This window comes from Equus quagga, chromosome 7 (genome assembly GCF_021613505.1).
Source record: "Equus quagga isolate Etosha38 chromosome 7, UCLA_HA_Equagga_1.0, whole genome shotgun sequence".
Classification (NCBI taxonomy): Eukaryota; Metazoa; Chordata; class Mammalia; order Perissodactyla; family Equidae; genus Equus; species Equus quagga.
The window spans coordinates 50,622,349-50,636,050 of record NC_060273.1 but is presented as its reverse complement, the minus strand read 5'-3'; the positions used below and the strand labels follow the sequence as shown (position 1 = coordinate 50,636,050).

The 13,702-nt window shown below is 38.7% G+C and overlaps 1 protein-coding gene across 2 annotated transcripts in view; it reads left to right on the top strand.

Moving 5' to 3' along the window:
- Positions 1-13,702, top strand: part of CREBRF (CREB3 regulatory factor) — a 64,047-nt gene that overhangs the window by 37,779 nt on the left and 12,566 nt on the right. For both annotated transcript variants that reach the window (XM_046666765.1, XM_046666764.1), the window contains exon 8: positions 12,595-12,717. In XM_046666765.1, the coding sequence (XP_046522721.1) occupies positions 12,595-12,717 (123 nt within the window). The remainder of the gene's footprint in view (positions 1-12,594; positions 12,718-13,702) is intronic.

Genomic DNA, 13,702 nt, shown 5'->3' with positions numbered 1-13,702 from the left:
TCCTATCCAATTGGCCACCCTGTGCCTTAAGATTGGAGCATTTAGTCCATTGACATTTAAAGTAGCTATTGATAAGAATGTACTTATTGCCATTTTGTTACTTTTTTTCTGTGTTGTAGTAGTTCTTCTCTGTTCCTTTCTTCTTCTCTTGCTCTCTTCCCTTGTGGTTTGATGGCTTTCTTTAGTATTATGTTTGGGTTCCTTTCTCTTAATTTTTTTGTCTGTTTATTATAGGTTTCTGGTTTGTGATTACCATGAGATTCATATATAATAACCTATGTATATAGCAGTCTATATTAAGTTGATGGTCTCTTTAGTTTGACCTCTTCTAAAAGCTGTGCTATTTTACTCCCCTCCTCCCACATTTTGTGTTTTGATATATCTAGCCTCTTTTTGTGTGTGTGTATATCTGTTATCCTCTTATCAGCGAGACAGATAATTTTAGTACTTTTGTATTTTGACTGCCATATTGTCTTCATAGTTGGTTGATCTGCTACCTTAACTGTATTTTTGCTTTTATCAGTGATTTTATTGCCTTTTTTGGGGGATAGTTTTATTATTCCTGTTTGTGATCTTCTCTTTCCCACTTAGATAAGTCCCTTTAGCATTTCTTGTAAAACTGGTTTCTTGCTGATAAGCTCCTTTAAGTTTTGCTTATCTGGGAAATTCTTTATCTCTCCTTCCATTCTGAATGATAACCTTGCCAGGTAGAGTACTCCATGGCTGTAGGTTTTTTCCTTTCAGCACTTTAAATATATCGTGTCACTCCCTTCTAGCCTGTAAAGTTTCTACTGAGATTCAGCTGATAGCCTTATGGGGTTTTCTTTGTGTGCCACTTGTTGCCTTTCTCTTTCAGCTTTTAGGATTCTCTCTTTATCTTTAATTTTTGACATTTTCATTATATATGTGTGGGCCTCTTTGAGTTTATCTTGTTTACTGCTCTCTGCTTCTTGTACCTGGATGTCTATTTCCTTTCTTAGGTTAGGAAAGTCTTCAGCTACTTTATCTTCAAATAGATTCTCTGCCCCTTTGTCTCTCTCTTCTCCTTCTGGGACACCTATAATACAAATGTTAGTGCACTTGATGTTGTCCCAGAGGTCCCTGAGACTGTTCTCATTCTTTTAAATTCTTTTTTCTTTTATCTCTTCAACTTGGGTAATTTCCTCTAGTCTTTAGTCCAGCTTCCTGATCTGTTCTTCTGTATCATCTGCTCTGCTGTTGAGTCCCTTCATTTCCAGTATTGTATTCTTCATTTCTGATTTGTTCCTTTTTATATTTATATTTATAGCTTTCTTAAAGTTCTCACTGAGTTCATCTATTCTTCTCCCCAGATCAGTGAGCATCCTTTTGACTTTTTGTTTGACCTCTTTTGTCAGGTAGATTGTTTATTTCTGTTTCATTTAGTTCTTTTTCTGGGGTTTTGTCCTGTTCCCTTACTTAGAACGTATTCCTTTTCCTCTTTCTCTGTGCTTATATCTGTGTATTAGGTGGGTCAGCTGTGTTTTCTGATCTTGGAGAGGTGGCCTTGAGAGATGCCTTATGAGGCCCAGCAGTGTGCTTCCCTCTCATCACCAGTTCCAAATGTTCCAGGAGTCACCCCTGTGTGGGCTACATGTGTCCTTCTGTTGTGGCAGAGTTGCTCTTGCTGCAGGTGCTCAGGGATGCTAGTCTGTCCCCCTTGCCAGCTGGTTTTAATTCTCAGCTGTGTGTGGCTACTATGGACCCTTCAGTCACTTTATTGGGTGTTGGGAACGCCAGCAAAGTTGGCTGCAAGATCTAATAGCACATTCCTGTTGCAGTTTTTATGTTAAGTGAGTAGGCCCTCAGCATGGCTGATTGCTAGGCTCAGGGACTTACAGTTGCTGTAGGCCTCTGGCCTGCAAGGCTCTTGTCAGCTCTCTCATGGTTGCAGCTGAGTGGACGTGGCCCTAGGCATGGGGGCACCCAATTGTTTCAGGCTTTGGAAGGTGGAGCCAATCCCTTATGTGACTGTTTAAGAAGCACAAGTCTTCTGCAGCTGACAAGTTCCACCGCACACAGGGCCACACATACCATCAACACAGTCCTGCCCTGCGTGTGTCTCCTGACCCCCTGAAGCAGACTAGTTGCCCCACTGCAGTGGCACACACACTCTGCCAACTCCCGATACACTTTACCCACTCCTTGCGCACAGCTGCCCCGCAGAGGGAGACTCACTTGCCTGGTTGCAGAGGATCCAGGCACCCAGCCTGTGTAGGCCCACAAGTTCCCCAAGGGCTTACTGTTGGGACCAGCCCCTAAGACAGGCTTTCTGTCCTGGCTGAGCTGGATTAAACTGGTGCTCTAGTGGGTGGGACAGACCCTAGGCTAACAGGCCAGGGGAAGAACTCCAGTGGTGTCTGCCAGTGTCTGTGTCAGCATGCCTGTACTAGGTCACAGTAATGGCTGTTGCGAATGTCTCAGCCCCTGGAGGGGTCTCACCTCTCACCAAGATACACCCAGAGCCTATCAGGTGAGTCTCTTTTTCACCAAAAGTGTGCAGCTTTCTTTCTGGTGATTTTAGGTTGCTTTCTGAAACTGGTGAATTTGTGCATGGGCCCTTTAAGAGCTGGGGTTTTTTTCCCCTTATGTCCAATAGCTTTTCTGGGGGTATTTCCCATTGTTATTAGTAGCAAGCAAAGCCAGATATTATGAGACTTGTCTCGGTTGTGCTGAGTCCAAAGGATGCTTATAGGTGTAACGCTCCCCTGCTCAGGTCCCCCACTCCTCCAGGGAAGACTATGTACCTTACGATTGCTCCCGGCCGGCCATGAAGCACCATGGCTTGCAAAGATGGCTTCTTTTCTCTCCAGATAGGAATTTCTGCCTCTTTCACCTCGGTCAGGACTGTCCCTTGTTATGGGGGTACTTTTTATGCGGTTTTCAGTTTTCTCTCAGGGGTGGTTGTTCCCAGAGTCATTGTAAATTGGTTGTGGGAGGAGGCGACTTCAGAGTCTACCTATTCCACCATCTTGACACCTTTCCTCTAGCCAATTTTATTGACTAATATTTATTTCAACATTTGAGTGGATAGTTTAGATTTGTTTTACAAATTTGATTGCTCATTAAAATCTTCTGTGTACATATAAAGATTCCTAGGCTTCTCCTCAGATCCTATGAATTGGAATCTATGCAAGTGGAACCCAAGAATCCATATTTTTAACACTTCCCAGATTATTCTTATGCAACCATCCTAACGCATATTTGGGAACTGTTGGTTTAGATGAGTGCTTCCCAATCTTTCACATCGTGGTACATAAAAAAATTATCATCTCTAAGGCATCCTGGAATACAGCAGAGTAGGCAGCGCATGGGAGGAGGCCCTATGGGCTGAGAGTATCATTATCTCACACACCTGGAACCCTTTTACAGCACACTAGAGACTTGGAAAGCTCTGGTTTTGATCTTTGTAGTAAGAACTAACTTCCTTTCCCCCTTGCTCTGGTACTATTCCTTAAGCCTGGTATCATAAGTGTTTGTATGTTCCTTTGCCTCTAAAATTGTCCTCTTCACTGTCTAGCTCTTGGGCTAAGTTGTATCTGAAAATGGAACGGTGGTAAAAAGATCAATTATTATTTGTTTCTAGAGATTTTCTTAAGTCCAACATGATGTCTGGCATGTAGGTGCTCAATAAACTGTGCAATTTTTCTTAATCCTTTACCTTGATTATCTTGTTTCCATTTGTGAGCGCAGATAGAGGATTTCCAACTGTGAAGTTTACAACTTGTGAAATGAACTGATGGTTTTATTTATTAATGGCCACTCAGGAGCTCTAATCAAGGTAAATGAATTGGTTAAACCTTAGTTGGTTTCTTGGAATGGAAATTTACCCATTTTCCTATTATTCTTTCTTGCTGTTGAAGCATTTTTGACCTTGAGCTCTGTGAGCGTGGCTGTATATTTAGTGATTGCAACGTTCTGGGCATTCACATTTCATTTTAGAACCCAGCTGATTCACACTGCAGGGAGGTGTGTTGGGCCACTGGGAGCCTTCTGGGTCTATGTTTCTTTGGACACATATTGGCACTTACCTGTGTGTTTTGAAAAACTGAAGTTAATGTATTTATCCATAATTATGTACATCTGTGTGGCTATATATTTTTGCATTTGTATATATGCAGCTGTATGCCCACAAACATATGCTTTGTGTTTGTGATGTAAATATATTCTAGAGTGGGGAACAGTTGAGAAGTTGGTAAGGTCCAGGAGTATGTGTGATTCTGAATGTATTGTTCTATCGCAAATTGAGTTTTGATGACTGCCTGAAATTTTTCTTGTTTCCAAAGCTAACTTAAAGCCTCTGATATTTTCATGCAGGAAAAGGCTTATGTTTAGAAGGCAGCATTTTCTTCTCACTTAGTCAGCGTGGAGGAGGAGGGCCTTCTCATTCGTTTATTTCTCTTCCACTTCTGTCTTACCAGCATCTCTTCTCCAGTCTCTGTGAAAGAGAGCCTCAACTGTTGGTTTAGAAGGCATCTCAGAACCACTGAGATGCTCTTGTGTACTTTGCCACATGTAGTTTGAAAATTCTTCCTAGAGTTTCTGGTACATCTCGCAAGGGTATGGTGCCCTCGATTCCTCTAAATATCTGGGAGCCTCTTTTACTGTTCTGTGGACAACTTATTATCCATTACCTATCTCTTAACCCAGTGGTTTCTAGTATTTGTGATTCACAAATCAGTGACATTTGAAAAACATTTTGGGAGTTGGAAACTGTAGGTGTGCCAACTTTATATTTTGCCAGGTGAAGACATTAAAAAGAATGTCATCTACAATTGCTGTAATTTCATACAAGGAAGGATATTTTAGCAGTAAAAAATTGAGACAGGTATAATCTCACAATAGAATAAAATTAGCTTTATGAAAAATTTACTCTATTTTCCTTCTCCTTTTTAACTTATCATGAACTAGCACTGTTTGAGGGACTAGCTTTAGGGATCTAGTACTATACTACTCGTCTCATTCTGTCCGACCAAACCTCCTTCTGTTTATTCCTTCAACCAAAGCTCACAAGAAGCTGCTTTGTAGACTCAAATGTAGATTTGTTGACTCAGAACGGGAAATAGAACAACTGAGAGGACTGGAACTTCACCCTGACTGACGTATTTTGTCCCTAAGCAAGCTGTATGGGAAAATTAAAATTGGAAGATTCTTGAATGAACGTGGAATCAGAACAGGAGGGATCTGTTTATAGATTTAACGTTTGGCCTCAATTTCTGAGAGCCAGATGCCTCCGTTTCCTGCTTGAGAAGGTTTTGGTAGTGTGAGAGACCTTCACCTCTGCCCTCCCTGCCCCCGGCATGCTGGGATGGACACTGCCCAGGTTTGAAAAGAACTGTTCTACTCTGTTTTAATTTTGCTTTTATAGTGTTATTTTTTTCTATTTATTTATTTTTTTGCTGAGGAAGATTTGCCCTGAGCTAACATCTGTGCCAGTCTTTCTCTGTTTTGTATGTGGGTCACTGCCACAGCATGGCTGCTGAGAAGTGGTGTAGGACCACGCCCAGGAACCAAACCTGGGCTGCTGAGAGGAGTGCACCAGACTTAACCACTAGGACATGGGGCCAGCCCCTTCTTCCTTTTCTTTTTAAGAAATGTCATTTACTTTAGCTGTTGAGGATGTGGGAAGCTCATTGTTTCTCTTAAGTTCAGCCTGTATATTAATGTCCTGACAGTCATGTGCTACATAATGACATTTCGGTCAACAATGGGCCGCGTATATGACAGTGGTCCCATAAGATTGTAATGGAGCTGAAAAATTCCTGTTGCCTAGTGACATCGTAGCCATCCTAAGGGTCACAGTACAAGGTGTTACTCATATGTTTGTGTTCATGCTGGTGTAAACAAACCTACTGCACTGCTGGTCCTATAAAAGTATGGCATATACAATTATGTACAGTACACAATACTTGATAATGAACAACTTTAACTGGTTTATGTATTTACTATACTATGCTTTTATTGTTATTTTACAGTATATTTTTTCTACTTATATAAAAAAATGTTTACTGTAAAGCAGTATACGCTGTTATACCAGCAGCAGCCTCATACATTTTGAGTTTACTGTGTCTCTTGATCGCATCATTTTCTCTTGTGCTTGATTTAATCTCATGTTGTTTTGTCTGTCGTGGCCCCTAAACATAGAAAATCCCGTGTTAATGTTGCCACTAAGAGGCCACATTGAGTGACTGGCCTGGAAACGAAATTGAAAGTGATTAAGGACAATGAAGGTGGAAAAATTAGTGATGGTTATTGCTTTCCAGTCAGGCATGTCCCATTCCACCACAGCTATGAGCTTGAAGAACAAGAACAAAGTGACATAAGCTGTGAAAGGATCTGCTTCATTGAAGGCAACGAGACTAACATAAATTCAAGGAGGCCCTATATCAGACATTGAGAAACTTCTAATAACCTGCATTGAACATCAGACACAGAAGCGTATCCCTCTTGGCAACATGACGATCACAGCCAAAGCAGAAAGTTTGTTTGTATTGTTGAAAGAAAAGACTGGACCCGACTCCAATGTTGAATTTACTGCTAGCTCTGGATAGTTTAAATGATTCAAGAATCGTTGTTCATTATAATGTGAAAGTGAGTGGCGAGTCTGCAAGTGCTGATGTGAAGGCAGCTGAAGAGTTTTTGGAAACTCTAGATAAGCTGATTATGAAGGAAAATTACTTGCTAGAGCAAATATTCAATATGGATGAAACCTCCCTATTCTGGAAATGCATGCCTGAAAGGACCTTTATCCATAAGGAGGCCAAGTCAATGCCAGGTTAAAAACTCTTAAGGACAGGGTAACAGCCATGCTTGGGGGCAATGTTGCAGGCTCCAAATTGAAACCCTTTGTGATCTGGCACAGTGAGCACCCGAGGGCCTTCAAACATATCAATAAAGCACACACTGCCAGTGTACTACAGGAGCAATAAGAAGTCATGGGTGACCCAGTGCCTCGTCCCAGATGCCCTCCTGAATTGCTGTGCCAGGGGAGTGGAGAAGTACTGTTTGTAGAATGACATACCTTTCAAGATTTTGCTTATTGTTGATAATGCTCCCAAGTAGCTCCTTTTATTGATGATCTTCATCCCAATATGAAAGCAGTGTTTCTCCCTCCAAATACCACCTCTTTGATCCAACCAATGGATCAAGGAGTTATAGGAGCTTTTAGAGGCCTACTACCCGACAAGGACCTTTGCCCAGGCAGGCTATTGCTGCAACTGAGGAAGGCACTGAGAAGACACTGATGCAGTTGTGGAAGGATTATAACATCTGTGCTGCATCAAGAACCTTGCTGGAGCTTGGGGTGATGTCACCAAGGAATGTATAAATGGCGTCTGGAAGATACTCAAGAGGTTTGTCCATGACTTCAGAGGGTTTGCCAAGGATGAGGAGGTTGCAGAAATCAACAAGGCTGTGGTTGAGATGGCAAACAACTGTAACCTTGTTGTGGATGAGGATGACATTGAGGAGCTTCTAGAGGTGGTTCCTGAAGAATGGACTAATGAGGAGTTGTTGGAACTGGAATAGGAATGCCTAGTTGTAGAAGAGGCAAGAGGAAAGGAAACTGCAAGAGAAGAAAATGAAGAACCTCCAAGGAAATTCACAGTGAAGGCTTTAGCAGAAGCTTTTGCAGACCTCAGCAAGCTCCTTAAAAAGTTTGAAAACATGAATCCCAACACCAAAAGGTTTTCATTAATAGAGAGGAATGTTCATGGTGCATTATCTGCTCACAAGCAAATCTATCATGAAAAAAAGAAAGAAACCAAGTAAACCACCATGGATGTATTTCTGAAAAGAGTGACGCCTCCTCAAGAAGAGCCTCAGGCAGGTCCTTCAGGAGGTGTTCCAGAAGAAGGCATTGTTATCATAGAAGATGACAGCTCCATGCATGTTATTGCCCCTGAAGGCCTTCCAGTGGACAAGATGTGGAGGTGGAGGACAGTGAGATTGATGATCCTGACCCTGTGTACGCCTGGGCTAAAGTGTGTGCTTGTGTCTTAGTTTTTAACAGAAAAGCTTACAAAGTGAAAAAAAAAAAGTTTTAAAAATAGAAGAAAGCTTATAGAATAAGGATATAAAAAAATATTTTTATACAGCTGTACAGTGTATTTGTGTTTTATTTTTTTATTTTTTATTTTTTTTGAGGAAGATTAGCCCTCAGCTAACTCTTTTTGCTGAGGAAGCCTGGCCCTGAGCTAACATCCGTGCCCATCTCCCTCTACTTTGTATGTGGGACGCCTACCACAGCACGGCGTGCCAAGCAGTGCCATGTCTGCACCCGGGATCCGGGCTGCCCCTGTATTTGCGTTTTAAGCTAAGTATTATTATAAAAGAGTCAAGAAGTTAAAAGAATTAAAAGCTTATAAAGTAAAAAAATTACAGGTAAGCTAAGGTTAATTTATTGAAAAAAGAAAACTTGTTTATAAATTTTGTGTAGCCTAAATGTACAGTGCTTATAAAGACTACAGTAGTGTGTGGTGATGTCCGGGCCTTCACATTCACTCACCACTCACTCATTGACTCGCCCTGAGCAACTTCCAGTCCTACAAGCTCCATTCATGGTAAGTACCCTATATGAGTGTACCATTTATTATCTTTTATGCTATATTTTTACTGTACGTTTTCTATGTTGAGATATGCAAATACCATTGTGTTACAATCGCCTACAGTATTGAGTCCAGTAACAAGCTGTACAGGTTTGTGGCCTAGGAGCAACAAGCTACACCATGTAGCCTAGGTGTGTGTTAGGCTACAAAATGTAGGTTTGTGTAAGTCTACTCTATGATGTTTGTATAACGAAGAAATTGCTTAATAATGCATTTCTTAGAACATATTCCTGTTGTTAAATGATGCATGACTTTATTAATATTTCAGTACATGGTGTTCTCTCTGTTATTCGTCGAGAAGCAGCATAAAATTTTTGTTTTATGTGATTTAGGGGTCAGCTGTGCTTTTCTTACTTAGTTGCACATTTTACCAACATTGTCCCTGCATGTAGTTTTAAACTGCCCCCGCCCCGAATTATTTCTCACTTCCCTCTTCATCATCAGTTTAGAGTGGTCTCTTCTCAGTATTACTAGTTGAGGGTTAGCAGTGCACTGATTTCAGAGCAGTCTCTGAAGAGACAGAGATTTATTTCAGACCATGAGAATCCTGTGTGTTGAAATTGGAAATGTGTTTTTCCTCCAACTTTATTGAGGTATAATTGAAGTACAATAATTCTACATATTTAAAGAGTATAGTTTCATTAGTTTGAACATAATGTATATACGTGTGAAACCAATCAAAATAGTGAACATTTTGATTACCTCCGGAAGTTTCCTAGTGCCCCTTTGTAAGCATCCCTCTCTTCACTCCTATCCCTGGGTAGCCACAGTCTGCTTTCTGTCACTATAGATTAGTTTGCAGTTTGTAAAATTTTATATTAATGGAATGCTACAATATGTTCTCTTTTTTTGCGTGGCTACTTCCACTCAGCGTAATTATTTAAAAATTCTTCCATGTTGTTACTTGTATCAATGGTTAGATCCTTTTCATTGCTGAATAGTATTCCACTGTATTGGATATACTGCAATTTGTTTATCCATTCACTTGTTGATGGATACTTGGGTTTTGTCTAGCTTTTACTGTAACAAAACTGCTATGAATATTCCTGTACAAATGTTTGGGTGGACATATGTTTTAGTTTCTCTTGGTTGAATACCTAGGAGTAGATTGTCTGGATCATGGGATAGGTGTATATTTAATTTTATAAGAAACTGCCAAACTGTTTTCCAAAATGGTTGCACCGTTTACATTCTCAGAAACGGTGTAGGAGGGTTCTAGTTGGTCCATATCGTTGCTAACACTTGGTAGAGTCAATCCTCTTAATTTTAAACAACCTAGTGGGTGTGTGGCAATATCTCATTGTGGTCTTAATTTGTATTTGATTAATGATATTGAACATCTTTACTGTGCTTGTTGACTATTCATATGTTTCGTGCGTGTGTGAAGTGCCTGTTCAAATATTTTACAATTTAAAACATTTGTCTTCTAAAAATTCTTTGTTTATTCTAAATACAAGTTCTTTCTCTGATATGTATTGGAAATATTTTATCCTAGTCTTTGGTTTCCCTTTTTTTCTCATTGACATCTTTCAAAGACCAAACATTTTTAGTGAAATCCAATTTGTCAGTTTTTCCTTCTATATTTCGTATTTTTTGTGTTCTAAGAAACTTTGCCAACTCCAAAATTGCAAATATTTTCTTGTGTATTTTCTCCTAGAATTCATATAGTTTAGGTTTTACATTTAGGTTTATGATCCATTTTAGGTTAATTTTTGTATATGGTGTCAGATAAGAGTTGATGTTAATTTGTTTCCACGTGAATATTCGGTTGATCAAGCACCATTCATTGAAAAAAACTTTCCCCATTGAATGGTTTTTGCGCCTTTGTCAAATCAATTGACCCTCTGTGTATGGGTCTGCTTCTGGACTCTGGCATTGTGTTCCGTTCATGTTTGTCTACCTTTATGTGAATACAGATTGTCTCGATTACTGTAGTTTATAGTAAATCTTAAAGACAGATGGTCCTTGTAAGTTTTCCACTTTTGTTCTTTTCTTTCAAAGTTGTTTTGGCTATTCTAGGTCCTTCACATGACCATATAAACGTTGGAATCAGTTTATCACTTTTTACGTAAAAGCCTACTGAGATTTTGATTAGGATTGCTTTTAACCTGCAGATCAATTCGGAGAGCACTACCTTCTTAACAAAATGGAGTCTTCTAATCCGTGAGCTTAGTTTCTCTTTCCGTCTAGTTAAAGTTGTCTTTAATTTCTCTCTGCCTCATTTTATAGTTTTCAGTGTAGAATACTTGAATGTCTTTTGTTAGACTTATTCCTGGGTGTTTTGTATTTTTTGGTGCTGCCGTAAATGGAATCTTTTTGAAATTTTATTTTCAAATTCTTTGCTGCTAATATATAAATGGATTTTTGTGTACTTTACTTTTGTATCTTATCTTGCTAAATTTGTTTATTAGTTCCAGTAGTAGGTCTGTAGATGCCCTGGTATTTTCTATTTAAGCAATCATCGTTTGCACATAAGGATGGCTTTATTTCTTCCATTCTGATCTTTATGCCTTTTATTTCTTTTTCTTGCCTCATTGCAACGTGTAGACATTGAATAGAAGTGGTGATTGCCTTGTTGCAATCTCATGAGGGAAATCCTTCACGTTTAAGTATTATGTTGACTGTAGGCTTTTTTGTAGATGAGATGCACTCTGTCATTTTGAGTACATTCTCTTCTTTTCCTAGTTTGATTTGTCATGAATGGGTGTTGAATATTATCATATACTTTTTTTTTGCATCTACCAGAAGAATCATGTTGTTGCTCTCATTTATTCTGGTAATATATCACATATTCACCTGTTAATATGGTGAATTACATTAACTGATTTTTTAATATTAAACCAACCTTGCATCTTGGAATAAACTTTGCTTGTTTATGATGTATTTTCCTTTTTATATTAGAGTCTATTGCAAATATTTTGTAAGGTTCTATTCTAATATTTTAAGCTGGATTCTGTTGCTACTATTTTAAGAATTCCTGTGTCTGTATAAGAGAGAAATATTGCTCTGTGATTTCCTTTTTTTGTAATGTCTTTGTCAGGTTTTGGTATTTGGGCTTTACTGGCATTATGGAATGAATTGAGCCATGATCTTTCTTCTTTTTCGAAAAAGTTTGATAAGATTGATTTTATTTCTTCATTGTATATTTGTTAGAATTTTCCATTAAAACCTCCTAGATTTTTCTTTTGGGAATGTTTTTGGATGAATTCAATTCCTTTACTAGAGAGAGGCTGTTCAGATTTCCCATTTCTTCTTGTGTTGATTTTGTTAAGTTGCATTTTCAAGAAATTTGTTCATTTCATCCAATTTGTTGAATTTGTTACTGTAGTGTTTTCTTATTATCCTTTTAATGGCTCTAGATTCTGAAGTGATAACCCCTTTTTCATTCCAGATATAGGTGACTCATTGGTCTAGATGGGGATGGGGGTGGGAGTGGGGATCAATTTTGTTAATCTTTTCAAAAATCAGCTTTTAGCTTTAAGTTTCTGTGTTGTGTTTTTCTCTATTTGTGTTCTGTTTCATTGATTTCTGCTGTTATCTTTATTATTTCCCTCTTCCTATTTAATTTTGGTTAATTTTTCTCTTTTTTTTAAGCTTCATAAGATGGGAAAATTTGTTTTTAAACCTTTGCCTTTGAAGGACTTTGTTTGATTTATTTAATAAACATTTACTAAGATCCTGGGATTTGATATACCAGGCACTATCATTGGTCTGAAAGCTATGAAGACAAGTAAGGCAAGTTGCTTACAGGATAGCGGACATGGATATGTCTACAATGTGTTATCAAAACTGGAACATTATTTGAAATTAGTCTCTTTGGATAAGCAAGCTTTTATAACCATTACTCCTTAATGTTTTCGTACACATTCTTCATTTTTAGTTGAATATCTGTTCGATATTAATATTTATAACTAAAAGCAAATTCTTCCATGTTAGTGATGTGTTCCAAGTGTCTTGTTCTGTCTTACAGATAATTTATTGTTTGTAATCAACTCCATCAAGCAAGAGATTGTAAACCGAGTACAGAATCCAAGAGAGGAGAGAGGACCCAACATGGGGCAGAAGCTTGAAATTCTCATTAAAGATACTCTTGGTAAGAAGAATATTGGATAAATTAATAACAAATAATAACATGCAGTGTAAGATGTATGATTCAAGGGGAAGTTAAAAATTCTTTTAAGGAAGAACTCAAGTACTCTCACTGTAGTTACTCTCCTTTACAAGTAATTTTGTCGTTGGAGATTGAACATTCATAAACATGTACTGCTGGTTACTACAGTTTGTTATTTAGATTTCATCACTGAACTGTTTTAACACTCAGGAAAGCTAAACTTCTAGAAACTTTAACCTTCTATGGGGAAAGTAAAGAACCCTGAGCTGTCAGGCCTGCAGTTTATACTTTAGTGGAGGTTCTTACCTATTTGTTTTACTCAGTAATACATTTCACAGGATTCTAACAAGCTTAATTATCTGGTTTTTCCATCCCTGAACAGATTAATTATACAACGTGCAGAGGAACAGAGAGGAAGGCATCCAGAAGTCAGGCAGAGTGGTATCCGACAGGGAAGGCAGAGATAGCTCGTGTAGACATAGACATGAGAACTCTAGAGGCCCAGGAGCTTAGCTGCCATAGGAGCAAATCACCTTACAGATCAGTAGCATCTAGGGACATTGCAGCCTAATGCAATTCATGAAAACCCTGAAGCATCATAAAATTGGTTCAGCTATATTGTATATTCTTTGTTTAACAGTATTTATTCTAGGACTGTCTCTTACAAACTGGTTCTTACATAGTCATTGTGTAGAGTGGTAAACTTCAGTTACCTGAGAATTTTCTTCCAGTTCATTTTTCCCCAGGATGCTGATTGTTTATTGAATCAGGTCACTTAAAAGAATTAGAGCTTACTTTTTTTTTTTTTTTTAAAGATTTTATTTTTCCTTTTTCTCCCAAAGCCCCCTGGTACATAGTTGTGTATTTTTAGTTGTGGGTCCTTCTAGGTGTGGCATGTGGGATGCTGCCTCAGCATGGCTTGATGAGTGGTGCCATGTCTGTGCCCAGGATTTGAACCGGTGAAACC